At 37.7% G+C, this 20,244-nt stretch overlaps 1 protein-coding gene across 11 annotated transcripts in view; it reads left to right on the top strand.

Annotated features, from left to right (window-relative positions):
- Positions 1-20,244, top strand: part of LRRC7 (leucine rich repeat containing 7) — a 622,091-nt gene that overhangs the window by 559,061 nt on the left and 42,786 nt on the right. For all 11 annotated transcript variants that reach the window (XM_027536916.1, XM_027536918.1, XM_027536924.1 and 8 more), the window contains one exon: positions 15,425-15,517. In XM_027536916.1, coding sequence (XP_027392717.1) covers positions 15,425-15,517 — 93 coding nt within the window. The remainder of the gene's footprint in view (positions 1-15,424; positions 15,518-20,244) is intronic.

Below are 20,244 nucleotides of genomic sequence, written 5' to 3'. Positions count from 1 at the left end.
CAATCTTTTTGGCACCAGGGATTGGTTTCATGGAAGACAATTTTTCCACAGACCTGGGTGGGGGGATGGTTTGGGGATGATTTGAGCACAGTAGAGTGCACACTCCTGTGAGAATCTAATGCCAAAGCTGATCTGACAGAAGACGGAACTCAGGTGGAAACGTGAGCAACGGGGAGTGGTTGAAAATACAGATGAAGCTTCACTCGTTCATCTGCCACTCACCTCCTGCTGTGCAGCCCAGTTCCCAGTGGGCCACGGGCCAGCACCAATCCATGGCCCGGGGGCTGGGGACTCCTGCGCTATAGCATTCAAAGAATGCTAGAATACTAGGAATAGGTCTCAGAATTTGGAGTTTGAGTTTAATGGTACCTTTTACTAAAGTGTGTGATTCTGGCCAAGTCTTTAACTTTTTCATGAGGTTCTGTTTTTCTCCTTATAAAATGAGAACATTACCACCCACCAACAACACTCAAAAAGTTTTGGGGACAGTCAAATGATTCAATTTTACACATACACAGGCACATGCAAAATAAGTTTGGCACTAAAGAAATTGGAAACAAAAGAAATAGAAATATAAGATTTTAAGAATTAAAATACTAGATGCTGCTTAATGATTATCAGTACCAACCTCCCTATACAGGTAGAAAACAAACAAAAAGAGGCTGAGGAGATTATATAATTCACTCTTATAATAAGAATACTTTATGTATTCTTTACATTCCTAAGTCATTTTTCTTTTGAAAACTCAGACCTCTCTAATATATGTGCGTATGCGTTAAAAGCAAGACGTTTTCCGTATTTAGCAAGAAAAAATGGAGGAGAATATTTAAAACATTTAAGATTCTGTATAGTTTCACATGAAAATTATAGAGCAGTGATTGAAGTGCAAAGACCCAGGAAGTAACTGACAATTTCTAACATGGGTTTTAGACATATAAATCAAAATACTGTGTCTTCATAAGACATTTCTAGTGGTGCATTAAAAAGACCAGTAAAACAGTTTTCTTAAGTGATTACAGCAACAGTGTAAAATTTGATCAAGTACTGTATAGAAAAAACCTAAGTCATTCATAATTTTTAAGTGCAAGGAGACATCATAAAAATAGTACCAATAGATATGCTAGGTATAGCATAATAAAGCATAGTAATTTCTAATAAAGTTTGGAGATTTTTACTTTTACAAAATAATCACTTGGGATATCCCTGGTGTAGCAGTGGATAATGCTTAATTATAATTCTTCATTAAGATTCTAATTCTTAATAATCATCCACCTGCCAATGCAGGGGACATGGGCTCGATCCCTGGTCTGGGAAGATTGCTCATGCTGCAGAGCAACTAAGCCTGTGAGCCACAAATCCTGAGGCCCACACACCTAGAGCCGGTGCTGCCCAAGAGAAGCCGCTGCAGTGAAGAATGACCCTGCTAGCCACAACTATAGGAAGCCCACACAAAACAACGTAAACAGCCATAAATAAATGAATAAATAAAAACTTTTTTTAAAAAGTAATCACTTATTGGAATGCTATAGGTATAAATGACACAACCAATTACAATGAATCTACATTTTTTTTTTAATTCAGGGAAGAGAAGTCTGAATGAAAATAGGAAAAGAAGGGACAACAGTTGCCATATATTAAGTGCCTACAGTATTCTTGCCTGGAGAATCCCAGGAACAGAAGAGCCTAGTGGGCTGCCGTCTGTGGGGTCGCACAGAGTCAGACACGACTGAAGCGACTTAGCAGCAGCAGCAGCATGCCGTTTATATTACATATAGTGTATCTGTGCTATATATACCAGGTACCTTGCACACAGGCCTGGCTTCAGGATGTGTGATCTGTAGAGCTGCACCAAGTCCTGCACTTGGATGGGCCCTGCACTTGGTTTAATGCTCTGCTGTCACTAACTTGTAATTCTTAATAATCATTAAACAAGGAGTCTCATGTTTTCATTTTGCATCAGGCCACACTAATTATATAGCTTGTCCTGATTACATATACTCTTGCACTTAGTCCTCACAATAATCTTACTACTTTTTATAAATGAAGACCAGGGCACAAAGAAAATAATTTGTAAGAGGTATAAGTGGTCAAGCTGAAATTTTAACCCAGGGCTGTCTAACCCAGAACCCAAGCTCTGTGTGTCAGTTTTACTATTAAATTAACCATATGAATCAGATACTTGCTGTGGCCTCAGTGTCCCCTTCCGTCAAATAATATTAATAGAACCTGTTTCAACTACAGTTCAGAGTTTTAGAACTTCTTTAAGTTCAGTTCAGTCACACAGTTGTGTCCAGCTCTTTGCGACCCCATGAATCGCAGCATGCCAGGCCTCCCTCTCCATCAGCAACTCCTGGAGTCCACCCAAACCCACGTCAATTGAGTTGGTGATGCCATCCAGCCATCTCATCCTCTGTCGTCCCCTTCTCCTCCAGCCCTCAATCTTTCTCAGCATCAGGGTCTTTTCCAATGAGTCAGTTCTTCACATCAGGTGGCCAAAGTATTGGAGTTTCAGCTTCAACATTTGTCCTTCCAATGAACACCCAGGACTGATCTCCTTTAGGATGGACTGGTTGGATCTCCTTGCAGTCCAAGGGACTCTCAAGAGTCTTCTCCAACACCACAGTTCAAAAGCATCAATTCTTCTGCACTCAGCTTTATTAATAGTCCAACTCTTGCATCCATACATGACCACTGGAAAAATCATAGCCTTGACTAGATGGACCTTTGTTGGCAAAGTAATGTCTCTGCTTTTGAATATGCTATCTAGGTTGGTCATAACTTTCCTTCCAAGGAGTAAGCGTCTTTTAATTTCATGGCTGCAATCACCATCTGCAGTGATTTAGGAGCCCCAAAAAATAAAGTCTGACATTGTTTCCACTCTTTCCCCATCTATTGCCATGAAGTAATGGGAGGATGCCATGATCCTAGTTTTCTGAATGTTGAAGCCAAAAAGTTTAAGCCAACTTTTTCACTCTCCACTTTCACTTTCACCAAGAGGTTCTTAGGTTCTTCTTCACTTTCTGCCATAAGGGTAGTGTCATCAGCATATTGAGGTTATTGATATTTCTCCCAGAAATCTTGATTCCAGCTTCTGCTTCCTCCAGCCCAGCGTTTCTCATAATGTACTCTGCATATAAGTTAAATAAGCAGGGTGACAATATACAGCCTTGACATACTCCTTTTCCTATTTGGAACCAGTCTGTTGTTCCATGTCCAGTTCTAACTGTTGCTTCCTGACCTGCATACAGGTTTTTCAAGAAGCAGGTCAGGTGGTCTGGTATTCCTATCTCCTTCAGCATTTTCCACAGTTTATTGTGATCCACACAGTCAAAGGCTTTGGCATAGTCAATAAAGCAGAAATAGATGTTTTTCTGGAACTCCCTTGCTTTTTCAATGATCCAGTGGATGTTGGCAATTTGATCTCTGGTTTCTCTGCCTTTTCTAAATCCAGCTTGAACATCTGGAAGTTCACGGTACACGTATTGCTGAAGCCTGGCTTGGAGAATTTTGAGCATTACTTTACTAGCATGTGAGATGAGTGCAATTGTGCGGTATTTTGAGCATTCTTTGGCATTGCCTTTCTTTGGGATTGGAATGAAAACTGACCTTTTCCAGTCCTGTGACCACTGCTGAGTTTTCCAAATTTGCTGTCATATTGAGTGCAGCACTTTCACAGCATCATCTTTCAGGATTTGAAAGAGCTCAACTGGAATTCCAACACCTCCACTAGCTTTATTCATAGTAATGCTTCCTAAGGCCCACTTGACTTCACATTCCAGTATGTCTGGCTCTAGGTGAGTGATCACACCATCGTGATTATCTGGGTCATTAAGATCTTTTTTGTACAGTTCTTCTGTGTATTCTTGCCACCTCTTCTTAATATCTTCTGCTTCTGTTAGGTCCCTACCATTTCTGTCCTTTATCAAGCCCATCTTTGCATGAAATGTTCCCTTGGTATCTCTAATTTTCTTGAAGAGATCTCTAGTCTTTCCCATTCTGTTATTTTCCTCTATTTCTTTGCATTGATTGCTGAGAAAGGCTTTCTTATCTCTCCTTGCTATTCTTTGGAACTCTGCATTCAATTGGGTACATCTTTCCTTTTCTCCTTTGCTTTTCCCTTCCCTTCTTTTCACAGCTATTTGTACAGCTTCCTTAGACAGCCATTTTGCTTTTTTGCATTTCTTTTTCTTGGAGATGGTCATGATTCCTGCCCCCTGTACAATGTCACGAACCTCCATCCATAGTTCATCAGGCACTCTGTCCATCAGATTTAGTCCCTTAAGTCTATTTCTCACTTCCACTGTATTGTCATAAGGGATTTGATTTAGGTCATACCTGAATGGTCTAGTGGTTTTCTCCACTTCCTTCAATTTCAGTCTGAATTTGGATAAGAAGTTCATGATCTGAGCCACAGTCAGCTCCCAGTCTTGTTTTTGCTGACTGTATAGAGCTTCTCCATCTTTGGTTGCAAAGAATATAATCAATCTGATTTCGGTGTCGACCATCTGGTGATGTCCATGTGTAAAGTCTTTTCCTGTGTTGTTGGAAGAGGGTCTTTGCTATTACCAGTGCGTTCTCTTGGCAGAACTCTATTAGCTTTTGCCCTGCTTCATTCTGTACTCCAAGGCCAAATTTGCCTGTTACTTTATGTAGATGGAATAGGTACTGACTGGAACTTACATGAACATGTCCAATGCTTTAAAAAGCAAAAATACTCAACAAATGGAAAGTTTATTATCAATAAAAATTTACCTCTGTATCCCTTAGTGTGGCCTAAAGAGCTAATGAGTTTCTAATATGATTAAAGTGAGTTCCATATACCCCTGAAAATACATAATAAATTCTGCTACCAATGATATTGAATGGATTTAAATGAATGTCACTTTGTAGCTAGCCAGCACACTTAACTTTTTTTAACCTTAAAGAAGCACTTAGTAAACTTTGATTTTCCTCCTGAATGATGAAACTATCTCAAGTTTCAAACTACCCTTCACAATAAGACAAGGCAAAATATCTAAGAATTCTAATTTAATACACTTATTTTTACATATTAATTTTTCATAGAAATTAAGTAGAAAGTCTGTTTTCAACTCTATAATTAACATAAAATATATGAAAGTGATTTTTTTAACATAAATTTGACATATATTAAAAGCACGTAGGACAGAGTCCACAAGTTCCTAGCTAAGACAGTGGTGAGATTCAACGACATACAGTTACTCACGGCACAGGGTGTGCTCCACATGTGCACCTGGCAAGGCGGTGCCACTGTTCACTTCCGGAGCCTCTTCTAATCAGAAGAGCTGGGCTTCTGGGCTTCTCTCATGGTTGGCTGGTGCCTACAGTTCAGTAGTTTTAATGTCATCACTGTGTACAATTTCTTGGGCTGGGGCGGGAAGGCGCCGGTGTGGTCTCGGGCCTCACTCTGAGCAGGGAGGACGGACCTCAGTTATCATAGTCAATAGGTTTCCGGTGGAACCGCAGTCTTCCTCACTTGTTCTTGCTAATGAGAAATTATTAGCTGGCTTCCAGAGAAAGGCCCCACACACACCTGATGCCTCAGCATCTGTCCTGTTGTCTGCATCCCAGGGCTTGTATTCACTTAGAAGTGAGGAATCAGCCCAAGGAGCCACGTCCTACATGCATTCAGCTCCTGCCAAATCTACAGTATCGAAAGTGATTTTTTAAAGCATAAAGTACTATCCAGATTCAAGGTATTAGCTTCTGTAAACTAGAAATCTGATGTATAATAATGGATATCTTTTTTAACAAATTACCTTCAACAAACTCGTGTGCATGTCACTTGAAGTGCATTATCAGGGAACTCTACTTAGAAAAGGGATTATATAAATGACCCAGTTTTGCTCTTTTTTATGGCTGAGTAATAAATATTCCATTGTATATATGTAACACATCTTTATCCATTCCTCTGTTGGTAGATATTTAGGTTGGAATCTATAAAAATGATATAGACAACCTTATTTTTAAAGAAGAGATAGAGACAGAGGTAGAGAATAAATAAATAGATATCAAGAGGGAAAAGAAAGATGGAAGGAATTGAGAGATTGGGATTGATATATATGTACTATTGATACTGTGTATAAAATAAAGAGCTAACGAGAACAACTCTACAGCACAGGGAACTCTATATAATGCATTGTAATGATGTGAATGGGAAGGAAATCCCAAAGGAAAGGGATATATGTATACGCATGGCTGATCCACTTTGCTGTACAGTAGAAACTACACAACATAGTAAAGCAATTGTTTCAACAAACAATAATTAAAAAAAATAAGGGATTATAATGCATAAACTATTTTGATTATTGACAAATATAATAGAGAATCATAGAATTGTATTAAACAATGAGTGAAGAAAAACAGAGTGAAGACTTCACTCCTTCCCATTCCACATGAAAACTCTTAGCCATCATATCCATTTTCTCAGCTCCTCCCTTTGTTTCTGAGTGCAAGTGGCTATTTACCTTATCCTCCTCTTCTCAGTAAAATAATAATACTTTATATCAGTTTTTCTCAACCTCAGCTGTACTTTAGAATCTTCTCAACTTTTTTATTGAAGTATAGTTGATTAACAATATTATTTTAGTCTCAGGTATACAGCATAGTGATTCAGTATTTTTGCAGATTATTTTTCATTATAAGTTATTGTAAGATATTGGCTATAATTTCCCATACTATATAATGTGTCTTTGTTGTTTATTTATTTTATACATGATGGTTTGTTTCTGTTAATCCCACACCCCTAATTTATCTTTACCCCCTCGCCTCTTCCCTTTGGTAACCACAAGTTTGTTTCCTATGTCTATGAGTCTGTTTTTGTGTTGCATATATATTCATTTGTATTATTTTTTAGATTCCGCATGTCAGTGATATCCTACAGTATTTATCTATTTCACTTATTTCGTTTAGCATAATGCCCTCTAAGCCCATTCATTTTGTTGCAAATAGCAAAATTCTATCCTTTTATATGGCCTTTACATTGTGTATATATACTACATCTTCTTTATCCATTTGTCTGTTGATGGGCACTTGGGTCATTTCCAAGTCTTGGATATGGTAAATAGTGTTTCTGTGAAGATAGCAGTTCATGCATCTTTCTGAATTAGTGTTTTCATTTTTCCTGGATATAGGCCCCAGAGTGGAATTGCTAGATCATATGATAGTTCTAGGCTTCCCTGGTGGCTCAGATGGTAAAAGAATCTGCCTGTAATGCTGGAAACCTGGGTTTGATCCCTGGATTGGGAAGATCCCCTGGAGAAGGGAATAGCAACCCACTCCAGTATTCTTGCCTGGAGACTCCCATGGACAGAGGAGCCTGGTAGACTACAGTCCATGAGGTCACAAAGACTCGGACAGCACTGAGTGACTAACACACATATGATAGTTCTATTTGAGTTTTTTGAAGGACCTCCATACTTCTGGAGGGAGGTTGTTCAGGAGCTTTGAAAAACACTAATGTCCCGAACTCATTCCCAAAGAAACTGATTTCATTAGTCTGAATGTGAGCTGAGTGATAGGAATTTTTGAAACTCCCCAGGTGATTCTATTGTGTAGCTAAGGCTGAGAAGTAATACTTGAGATATTCTACAGCTCAACAATTTACCAGCTGAATAACATATTGTTATTAACACTATTTTGAAGCATACACAATTCATACATAACTTGTTGAATATTTTTAAAAGAAACTGAAATAAACTTTTTCTCTTTTGCAAATGTATAGGTGAAGTGTTAGTCACACAGTTATGTCCGACTCTTTGCGACCCCATGGACTATAGCCTGCCAGGCTCCTCTATCCGTGGAATTCTCCAAGCAAGAATACTGGAGTGGGTTGCATTTCCTTCTAAGGCAAAGCATATTTGTATATATAGAACACATAGACTCCAAAGCATAAATAGGAAAGAAAAACAGCCTGATGCTTCAAATGTTTCAAAATCCTTTCATATATTAACTGATTTCATCAACCAATAATGTGATGGATAGAGCAGTGCCTGTTTTATTGACTAGAAGCCTAAGATTTGAAGAAGCAGAGCTAGAATTAAAATCCAATTTCATGAGTGTACCACATTATGGCCAAACACAGGGGTCAAGAGTAAGCTCACACTGGAAGAATAAAAATATAAAAAACTACACTCTAGAGTTTCTGTCTGCCCCAGACAAGAAAGAGGATATACCTGCTAATGAACCTAATACATCAGGATGGCCAGAGCTGCAGAGCTGTCTCCTACCAGGAGTATACATTCAAACTAAAGTTTGTGCCTGAAAGAGGACTTGTAACATTACATTAGAATTATATTAGAATAAGCTCTATGAGTTATACAAAGCAGTTCCCATCCATCATATTCAAGGACAAAAAAAACAAAGCTCAGAAACCCTCCCTGAAGGAGATGCTGTAGTGTACCCCGGAAGAAATCACTTTTAATACTTAATAATATGTGGAACATATAATAATTCATGAAGCAATTGGCTAAGACATGATTTCAGACATTTCTTTAGATACTCTGATCAGCTGCCTGATGGGCTCACAGGATTTCCAAGTGAGGCTTTCATCTATCGGGACCAAGTAAAGAAAAAACCATTATTCTGAATGCTTAATAGTTTAATATAAGAAGAAAAACTTGGAAATATTTTGGGGTTTTATTTATGAATTTTTAAATTAAAAGGCAATAATTAAATAAAAATTATAGAAAACAGATATTAAGATGGTTTTAATGTATATTATTTACTCCAATGATTTCAGGGACATCCCATACCTCATCCTGTTCCACTTAAAATACAGCTATTAATTCCTATTTTCCTCATAGAATTTTATTCTTCAGTAACCACTCCAGTGTTCTTGCCTGGAGAATCCCAGGGACAGGGGAACCTGGTGGGCTGCCGTCTATGGAGTCTCACAGAGTCGGACACGACTGAAGTGACTTAGCAGCAGCAGCAGCAACGTTAGTACTGCAATTCTGAAATTACAAATCATAGTGCGACACAAATAATGTCTAACTCATCACAACCAATTCTACAAATTGACTTAAGAATTTTATGCAGTTATTATAGATAGTGGCATTCAGTAAACACTGTAGTAGGAATCAGAAGGCCTCTCTCAGTGTTCCACTAAGTATATGTATGGTCTTGGTTTCCGTAAGTGCAAAATGAAGGAAATGAAGTGAATAACCTTTTAAATTCATTTACATACTAAAAAAAATGAGTTTCTATTTTCTAGAAACATACAGAGTTGGCAATTTTTTTCCTGAAAATCTAGAAAATGCTACTAGAAGGATTTTATTCATCAATTTCTCTTTTTTAAAAAAATACTTTTATTTATTTATCTATTTTTGGCTGTGCTGGGTCTTCATTGCTGTGTGGGTTTTTCTCTAAGCTGTGAGGAGCAGGGGCTACTCTCCAGCTGCAGTGCGCAGGTTTCTCGTTGCAGTGGTTTCTCTTGCTGCAGAGCACAGGCTTCAGTAGTTGCTGCATGTGGGCTCAGTAGTTGTGGTTCCTGGGCTCTAGAGCAGGAGCTCAATAGTTGTGGTGCCCGGGCTTAATTTCTCTGAGACATGCAGTATCCTCCCGGATCAGGAATCAATGTCTCCTGAACTGGCAGTTGGATTCTTTATCCCTGAGCCACCAGGAAAGCCCCTATTCATCAATCTTTCTATTAGGATGTTTCTTCAAAAGAGTTAATGAGCAATTTAGTTGGACTTGCATCTCTAATTCACAACAGAAAAAAAAAATGAAAATAGAAGGATCAAAAATAGTCATTGTTCTTAAATATTTATATATTTTCTAATTATTATACTTTCTTGAGTCTATTACCTAGGCTTCTTAGAAATTCTGGAAATGCAGAGTTTTATGTAGATTTTATATAATTGTTTAGAATTCTTTATCACACAAGCCCTGTTATATAATAACCCATAATACCAGGTACTAAAAGTAAAAGTAGCAGCAAATTTAATTTCAAGCTTAATTTCAGTACCACGAAGCATTCTCTCTACTTCTGTCAAGTCCCATAGTCAGATCCCCATCATCATCTCTCAGCATGTGGCTTGACCTCTTTCTTTAAATTTCTTCACTTGGCTGTCACTATTCTACTGTTTTCCTCTTTCCACACTAACCTTTCCTTTTTTTTTCCATTAAGATGTTTCACTCAAGAGTGGGTTCTCTGACCCATATTTCTTTGTTCTTTTTTGGGGGTATAGTTGCTTTACAATGTTTCTTTTGACCATGCTAAATTTAAGAATCCTTGTAGCTCAGTCAGTAAAGAAACTGCCTGCAGTGCAGGAGACCTGGGCTTGATTCCTGGGTCAGGAAGAGCCCCTGGAAAAGGAAATGGCAATCCACTCTAGCATGCTTGCTTGGAGAATCCCATGGATAAAGGAGCCCTGGCAGGCTACAGTCCATGGGGTCACAAGAGTCAGACATGACTTAACGACTAAACCACCAAAGACAGAAGAGCCTGGTGCCCTACAGTCCATGGGACTGAAAAAGAGTCAGACACGACTTAACAACTAAACAACAAGTTTCAGAAATTCACTGGACATTCAGATTGAGATATCAACAAGTGGGTAACTGAATATAAACATCTGAAGTACAGAAAAGAGGCCAGGGCTAGAGATATGTAAAATTTGGAGTCATCCATCCTGGAACTGAATGAAACCATATAAGTGTGTGTTGTTGTTCAGTCACTCAGTTGTGTCTGACTCTGCAACCCCATGGACTGCAGCACTCCAGGCTTCCCTGTTCTTCACTATCTCCTGAAGTTTGCTGACTCTTGTCCGTTCAGTTGATGATGCCATCCAAGTGTGTATGGATACAAAAGAGAAGAGGGTCAAAGTCTGAGCACTGAATCACTCTATCATTTAAAGGTCATGAACAGAAGAGGAGCCAATCAAGAAAGAATGCCCAGTTTCTGCTGTACAGTGAAGGGCCTAGCCAGTCTTTTTTTATTTCTTTATTGGTAGAAAAATAGCTCAAGAGCTTCAAACCCTCTCAGACTTAAAACTAGCAAGATAGAGCAAGATTCTCTTTCCTGAAAATCCCAGTAGGCTTCTCATTCCTCCTATTTGATCAGGTTACCTGCCCATCCTATAATAAATGATATTTTTAGGAGATACAGTGCTTTGTTTTAGGTCTAGATAACATTATTCACTGAAAGCATAGAGACTAAAAATAGAGAAGTGAGTGGTTTTCAAAGAGAATTGGAGATGATAGCTGCCAGACAAAGAATGAATGGCTCTTGAGCAGCAAAAACAGCAGGTATCCACTGAAAGCTTCATAAATACACACTGCTAGCAAAGGGAATGGTCTCTAGAACAAAGCACAGTAAGCAAGTTAACTACAGCATCACCAGGTATCTTTCTGTAACGCAACTCTCTAATCTTGAATTACACCTCACACACATCCATGCATGTGCATGTACACACACATGTTGTTTATATATATAAACACACAAGGTGCAACAATTTCCTTTATTCTTGTTACTAGGCTTTAGAGCACTGCAAGACCAAATCAGATCACTGAATTCCAGAGATTATAGATTATGATTCACAGAGCCTCACTGCTACATAATAATCCATTTTGTCACTGGCTTCTCCATGACCCAGTATTTTAATTGGAACAAGATCAATATAAACCAGAATTACCAAGTAGTCAAATGATAGAAGCAGACTCCACAAGAAGCAAATGCACCATTTATTGCCAAACTGTTGCCAATATCTTAAGTCAGAAATTTCACTCATTGATATCAGTAACTTGATAGAAAATAGAAAAGCTGATTTTCACTAAATAAGCTATTTATTAGCCTCCTACATCTGACCTTTTGCTAGAACACCGCATTTCCTCTTGGCTAAACTTCTTTACTTTCAGACTGCTCCTTGAAGTATTCTCTGCTCTTACATTTCATGGCCCCTTTGGGCCTTACCAGACAGGTAGAACTCCTTATATGTGAGATGAGTACTGTCTCTGACATGCTTTATGGGATACAACAGCCGCAACACAATCTATTAACCATAGCATAGCATGCCCAAGAGGAGTCTGGCTTGAGATCAGAATGTATGGCTGTTTGTCACATTTATAAAACCACAGTGTCATCTTTATTATTTCTATTATTTAAAAAATATATTGAAGCAGTTCTTCATATACCTGGCACATATGAAATTTATTTTCCTTAGATTTTTAGTTCTTTCCAGATTGACAATATTATAAAATAGATATAGTCACTACAGGAGAATAGCTGAAAAGTGTTCTCAGCAGTTTACTTTGTAAATAAAATCTGTTGCATATGTTTCCTTTCAGTTTTTATAGTGGTCTGGAGAAAGCCGGAAGTGTGCATACCTTCCACATATTACATTGTAAAATATAAAATTTTCACATTAGAAAAATACAACCCCAATTTTAAATAATTTAATTGGAAATGCACAGATATACTGGAAAATATAAAGGTAAAATATGTAAGTCATGTTTAGTTCCTTTCTTCTCATTTTCTAATTAATGACAAATAACAAAAAAGGACTACTAGGTGAAATGGTATGTTTAATAAATTTCAAATATTCCTTCAAGCTACATCAAGCTGTTATATGTTCATGTTCATAGACAGTGAGCCATTTAAATACAAAACTATTCAAAATCGTAGTTTCTACCACCATATGATAACTAGTTTTAACAAATCTAGATCAACTAAAGGAAAAGTTTTAATTAAACGTATCTTTAAAATAAAACATAGAGTACTTATGATAATTGCAGTTACTCATCATTTAGAAACTGTTCATTAATGACTTCACCATAAAAATCACATTAGTGGATAGTTTTTTGTTCTTGTGCTGCATATAATAGTTAACCATTGTATTTACTATTAAAGAATATGACAGTGAATTAAGGATAATCTCATTAAATGGCCAGTTCCCATTTAATGAAACTTGATGGGAACAAATTGATGCAGTTCCCATCAACTCACGATATATGCTAATGAAGTCAAGAATAGGACTCAAGTTTGCCTTGAACTGTCTAAGAGGTAAGGATTAAATGTACCTTAAAAATAAAGATGTAGAGAACATTTTGGGCATTTGCATTTGCCCGTAAGCAAATTAATAGGCTAAGAAGTGTTGCTGGAGAAAACATTAAGCTGATGTTTCAAATCATCTTAAAGAACATTTCCAGTATGATGGAGGTTGTGGTTCAATAGCTAAGTGGTGTCCTGCTGCTGCTAAGTTGCTTCAGTCGTGTCTGACTTGTGTGACCCCATAGACGGCAGCCCACCAGGCTCCCCTGTCCCTGGGATTCTCCAGGCAAGAACACTGGAGTGGGTTGCCATTTCCCTCTCCAATGCATGAAAGTGAAAAGTGAAAGTGAAGTCGCTCAGTCAAGTCTGACTCTTTGCGACCCCATGGACTGCAGCCTATCAGGCTCCTCTGTCCATGGGATTTTCCAGGCAAGAGTACTGGAGTTGGGTACCACTGCCTTCTCCTACTCTTTCGCAACCCCATGGACTGTAGCCCGCCAGACTCCTCTGTCCATGGGATCTCCCAGGCAAGAATATTGGAGTGGGTTGCCATTTCCTTCTCCAGGGGATCTTCCCAAGCCAGGAATCAAACCTGCGTCACCTGCATTGCAGGCAGTCTCCTGCACTGAAGGCAGATTCTTCACCACTGAGCCACCAGGGAAGCCCTTCCAGTATGTATTTATATAAATACAAAATATATTCTAATGTATTTTTTAATTTTTTTTCTTAACTCTTTATTAACCTTTTGCCTGCTAATCTCTGGTAATACTTGCTTCATCCTAGTTTCAGTCCTTGTTCAGTACATTAAAGTTATAAAAGTTTTTTTCCCGTTATGTAATCAAATTATATGCTACCTCTGGGGTTCCCAAGTCTTTCATTCATCTGGGGTCACCCTGTCCCACTTCAGATGGAAAACTAGCATTTTCTCACAGACCCCCACACACATCCCCAGCTCTGAATCATCAAGAATTCCTAGGTTTTTTATAGTTTCTCTGGGGCAGTGGTCCTCAATCTTTTTGACACCAGGAACCGGTTTTGTGGAAGCCAGTTTTTCCATAGACAGGGTGGAGGGGGGGCAAGATGACTTAAGCATGATTTAAGTGCATTACTTTTATTGTGCTTCTTATTTCCATTATTATCGATCAGTTACACCTCAGATCATCAAGCATTAGATGCCGGAGGTTGGGGACCCCTGCTCTAGCTCAGTGTTGGCACTGATGTAGCTTCCACTGAATTCTTGATCTGCATCTTTGCATCAACTTTTATAATGGCTGTTAGCTTTACTACCTCCTTACCCCAAGCTGGACCTACTTCTAATGCCATCATTTCATTGGAAAGCATAGGGCTCTGAGGTTTAACAGATCTCATTTATGATATGGGGCTTCGGGAGGTAGCAGAGCACAGAATACTAGAATATTAAACTTTACAGTCCTAAATATTTACTGACTCTTCTCTATCACAAACAATTCCTCCATATTTTCTATCTCCTTCTTTTTTCAGTCTTTTCCTCTTTCTTTTAAGACCTGTTAACTGTCTCTTCAGGAGCTGCTGTCAAAACCCTGAACTGTTTTCAGAGTCTTTCTTTTCTCTTTTCTTTCGCCTTCACTCAAACTGTGGCTAAAACTTCACCCCTTTCTCAAATTAAAGCCCTGCTGTATCTAAACAATAGAATTATCTACCCAGGAGATGAATTGTTCCACTCTCCTAGAAAACAATAGCAACTAATTTAAATTACATAGCCATCTTTTCCCTTACTCTACATTTGCAAAATTTCTTTCACTTAGTCACACAGCTCTTTCTAATTAGTCAGAATATATGTGCATTTAAAGTAGATAGTTAAAATAATGCAATTGTTATTGTTAAAAGATTTTTAAGTTTTACAAACTGCTAATCAAAATTTAGTCCTGCACATAGTAATGAATGAACACTTACTCATGTCTGCTTGCTCAGGTAATTTTAAGTTAATTCCTATCATAGTTGATGCCTATAGAAACACTGTTGCTGAAGCTGAAACTCCAATACTTTGGCCACCTGATGTGAAGAGCCAACTGCCTGGAAAAGACCCTGATGCTGGGAAAGATTGAAGGCAAAAGGAGAAGGGGACAACAGAGGATGAGATGGTTAGACAGTATCACCAACACAATGGACATGAATTTGAGCAAACTCCAAGAGATAGTGGAGGACAGAAGAGCCTGATGTGCTGCAGTTCATTGGCCCACAAAGAGTCAGACATGACTTAGCAACTGAACATCACCACCAGAGAAATACTATTTTGTCAGAGTTTATACTGCCTTTTGTGTCCCAAGCTAACCCTGAGAACTTAAGTGAAATGTGAATCTTTTCTAGTAGGATACAATTATTTGAAGATATTTAGCTTTACATGTATTTGATTACTTTTTTTTATCTTTTTTTACATAGTTTTGTGTGAGAATAGAAAAGAATCCTGGCCTTGGATTTAGTATCAGTGGTGGAATTAGTGGACAAGGAAATCCATTTAAACCTTCTGACAAGGTAAGAAGTGAATTTCTTATTGACAATTTTAATTAGTAAAACACTGTACTGTATCAAAAAAGATTTTTAAAATTTTGCGATTTTACTGTGCTTTAATAAGCTAGCTAACTATGAAACCAGTTAGAAACTTTCTCAGCAAGGAGAAAAAAGAATTCCCTGCAGTGATTGACAAATCCTACGAATAAGAAGAAATAAATTTAAGTATCCTTTTGAAAAGGAAGTTCTTTGTTTTTTACTTTTTGTTCTGTTCACCATTGTATCTACACAGGTAATTTTTAACAATTTGTTTCCAAAAGTTGTAAATCACTTATTTGAGAAAATGTTTTCTCATAGTAACAGAATGAATAAATACTGATTCAATAGGAGGGCAGTAAATTGACATCTTTATATTTAATCCATCATATTTGTAAAGTATTTCACTGATAGGATTGTAGAACTAAAAGACCAGAGAAAAGAGATATCTTGTGAGAACATCAGTTAGCCATGGCAGAGGGATCGGGTCCTCCTCTCATGCTCACCCCCGTTTGCCAAACCATGGGTAAAGTTTCACCTCCTCCCCCGACTCTAACCTCAACCATTGCCAGATATCCACCATGCTGCTCGTGCTCACATTTGGCCTGTCTGATCCCACTGAAGAACACTTGACATTTTTATTAAAAAATGTACCCTGGGCTGCATAATCTGCCCTCTGCCATCAGTGTTTTAATACTCTCAGCTTCTTAAACAATTAGTAATTATAATTTGATGATATTGAAACTGTCTGCTTTTGACCTCATCAAATTTAACTGCATTAAGCGACATCATAAAACTTTGGGTGATGAAGAAAGACAGAAATTACATATAAGTAAAACCTCCACAGGGTCTTGACTTACTTCTGAATCACATGCTGGTGCAGACCTTTGCAATGTGCCACTCTTATAAAGGTAACCCACACATCAGTTTCTGATCAAAAAAACCTATTTCTGAAAAAAGGTGTATGCCCCTACTCTGGAGATTTCCATAGCCTTTAATCCCTTATTTTCCTCCACTTCTCCCACTCTTTTTGTTTCCTACCATCCATTATGCCCTTCTTCTTTTTCTTTTTGAAGAAGAAGAAGAGTTTGGACCAAGAGGAAGAATTATTCTTACTGTACATATTATATTAGGATGGAAGGGAAAGAAATCCCCAGTGTCCATAAACAAGAATTTCTTTGATTGAGTGATTGGAACAGATATTCCCATATAAGGAATGTGTATCAAGCAGCCCTATATAAAAGGGGAATTCCAGTTTAAAATGTTTGTGTATAAATAACTGCTGCATTTCCTTTTTGAAATGATGTTGAAGATAATCATTGATTAAGTAGAATTTAAATATTTGTGACTTAGTAGGACCAAGTGTTTACTGAATTTTAATAAGTTATTAATGTATCTTAAGACAAAAAGCATGAAAATGCAAAATCATGAGAAACATATGATATTTTTAAAAGCCTCAAATCGCTGTCTGATTCATCTTGGCCTCTCTTTTTCTCTCTGGTTTTACGTCTCCTCCATAAGCTCTTTCAATGAAAAGTTAACAACCTTATCATTCATAAGACAGTTTAAATTCAAAATTCATTTTCCTCTCCTTTCTCACCAGCATGTACACTTTTCCACCATATTTTTGGAAAGCACAGGGTACTAGATATTTTTCAATTAGTGAAGTCACTCAGTCGTGTCCAACTCTTGGCAACTCAATGGACTGTAGCCCACCAGGTTCCTCCGTCCATGGGATTCTCCAGGCAAGAATACTGGAGTGGGTTGCCATTTCCTTCTCCAGGGGATCTTCCTGACCCAGGGATCAAACCCAGGTCTCCTTCATTGCAGGCAGACGCTTTAACCTCTGAGCCACCAGGGAAGCCTTGTCAGAATGCTGTTACTGTTTTGCTTTTATTTTCAACTGAAGGGGACAGTAGATGTGAGGCTTTCAAATCATTGCCTGTGATTCTTCCTCTATGAGGAAATATGAACACTTTGTAACTATTAATTTAATTTCTCATTTATAATATTTTAATAACTCTAGTGAGACTGAATTATTTCTATGATCTAATATAATCTATCCATTGAAAGATTTCCCCTCAAAAGCACTTTCTTTGCCTGATTACTTTCTAAAACATTTAAAATCTGAAAAGTCTCCATTACTGCAAATTGATCAGATTAATTAAAAATTAATTAATTTTAATTTCTTCTGTAGTTCCAAATCTACAGAAGATTCTCAGATTGCTTTCAATTTATTGACCACATCAATCATATGGTAAATACTCAGTAAAAAGTGTTGAGGAGATCTAAAGACACTAGCTCTGGACAATTTCTATAAGAGTTTAATCCTCTCACAAGGAAAGGGATTAATCTCAAAGAAATTCAGTTGCATTTCTTTATCCCCCATGCTCCATTCCTGTAGTGGTTGCATAAAATTTAGTGTACAACCCAGTGCCTAAAACCTAAAAGTATCAAACAGCAACAAAATGAATATCAAGCTTAAAAATACTCTTCTTGAGAGGTTCCTGGAGCTCCAGTGGTTAGGACTTGGCACTTTCACTGCTGTGGCCCTGGGTTCAATTTCTGGGCAGGGCAATAAGATCCCACAAGCCATGTGGCACAGACAAAATAAAACTCTTCTCTCCAATGTTGAAGAACAAGTTTTATCATAAACTGGTTAATTTACAGCTGTGAGGAGAGGTGAAGAGAACCAAATTCAACCAATGTTTTAAGTCAGCAGATAGTAACCGGATCAGAGGTTGATGCTTTCTTTATAAGGAGTTCTAGTAAAGTTAGGAAAAAGCTTAAACTTTAATATAATATATATACCCTCTTCCAATAAGAGCTTCCCTAGTGTCTCAGGGATAAAGAAAACACGTGCTAATGCAGGAGACATAAGAGATGTGGGTTCAATCTCTGGGTTGGGAAGATCCCCTGGAGAAGGAAATGGCAACCCACTCCAGTATTCTTGCCTGAAAAAGCCCATGGACAGAGGAGCTTGGCGGGCTACAGTCCATGCAGTCACAAAGAGTCGGACACAACTTAGTGACTGAAAAACAACTCTTTTAATAAACAGGTCATGGATTTAAAATGGTCTTTCAAGCACACTGTAGAATTTTACTTACTATTTATGAATGTTCAAGTGTTTTATAATGTCACTCAAAATTCTAAGTATCCAAGATATCTGAATGTCTGACAGTCATTGAAGACTTTCTGTACTAAAGCAGCCAATGGAATTGTTCCATTCTCTTTATTACAATTACTAGGAACCACTGTTTCAGCCAAATGCCAATGACCAAAGTGAAATAGCACCAAACTGATTACATGGTATACAGCCAGGTAGGAAAAGCATGAAGTAGTCATCCAAAGGGCTGAGAGGATGGACCTGGGGCGAAAGTGAGTTGTGTTGTTCAGTCTGTCAGAAGTTCCAATTTAGATTCTGTTCCAATTTAGATATTGCATAAAAACTCTTGCTACAGCTCAAAAGTTAACTGAGGTTTTAGAGAGAATTGAGGATCAAGCCAGATATGAAGACTGTATTGTACCAGACTTTGAGAGCTGAGAACAGCATCTGGTCTTGCGAATATAACTCCTCTCAAAGACCTCAAGGTAGTCTAAATCAACCATGGTGTCCATGGATTAAACGGATGGAGCATGATTAGTCCTATAGTTCATATCATTGTTAGAACAGTGGTGAACAGAACAACTACTCACAGTTGAACAACCCACCTCACTCATCATGGAGTTCATTATTTTAGGTTCACTGCCAGGTGAAAGCTGCTTTTACATACTTGAAAAGAGAAAACTGTAGAAAACCAGATAAAAATGACCTTATGTAATGCTTGCCTTTGCCCTCCCAGTGAGGTGGATGGAGCCATTATCTGATTTATTCTTATAGAGGAGCACTGCTATCAAGATGGCAAGATACTCCACAGAGATAAAAGATTTTGATGTAACAAATCTGATAATAATAATAAAAGTATATAGACTTTTATTGAGTATCTATAATGTGTTAGTCACTATATTTGGCTCTTTAAATACATGAACTGATCTGATCTTCATAACAACTTGTGTTAGTTGAATATTATTATTCCTCATTTTGTGGAATGGCCCAGAGGGGTTAATTAAGTTGCCCAGGGTCATTTAGCTGATCTGTAGCAGAGAAGATTGGAACCCAGGTTGATCTGATTCCAAATCCTTTTCTCTTAATAAGCCCTGTGATTCACACCTCTATCTGCAAATACCACTTAGCAGAAGAGCCACATGACAAATTTATACCCTGTAGAGTTGAGACTAATATAGTAATCTAATATTGAAGGTGTTACAGAACACTCTAATTAGTTATAGCCTAGATATTTGCGTCAACAAATCCTCGAAAGTCAGCATATTTTCTCTATTGAACTTAGATAATTAGAAACATGTGTACAGCATACAGTACACATTGGATTGCTAAATATTTGTATAACTTTTGGACTAAGGTATTATTACAGTGGAGATTGTGCCAATGGAACAAACCACAATAATCTTTCTCTATTTAAGTGTTCATAAAATAATAAATCATGATTGCAAAATTTAAGATACCAATACAGTTTCCATGAGATATTGTTGGGAAGAGATTGGATTAATGGATGATTGATATCGTGTTGTGTGACTTCATAAGGCAGTTCAAGACTCCGAAAATAAATTTTTAATGTTGCATTCACATAGCTCCTCATCAAAGGACTGATATCCCT

This window comes from Bos indicus x Bos taurus, chromosome 3 (assembly GCF_003369695.1).
Source record: "Bos indicus x Bos taurus breed Angus x Brahman F1 hybrid chromosome 3, Bos_hybrid_MaternalHap_v2.0, whole genome shotgun sequence".
Classification (NCBI taxonomy): Eukaryota; Metazoa; Chordata; class Mammalia; order Artiodactyla; family Bovidae; genus Bos; species Bos indicus x Bos taurus.
Note: the sequence above shows the minus strand (reverse complement) of the source record. Positions and strands in the feature narration are given on the sequence as shown.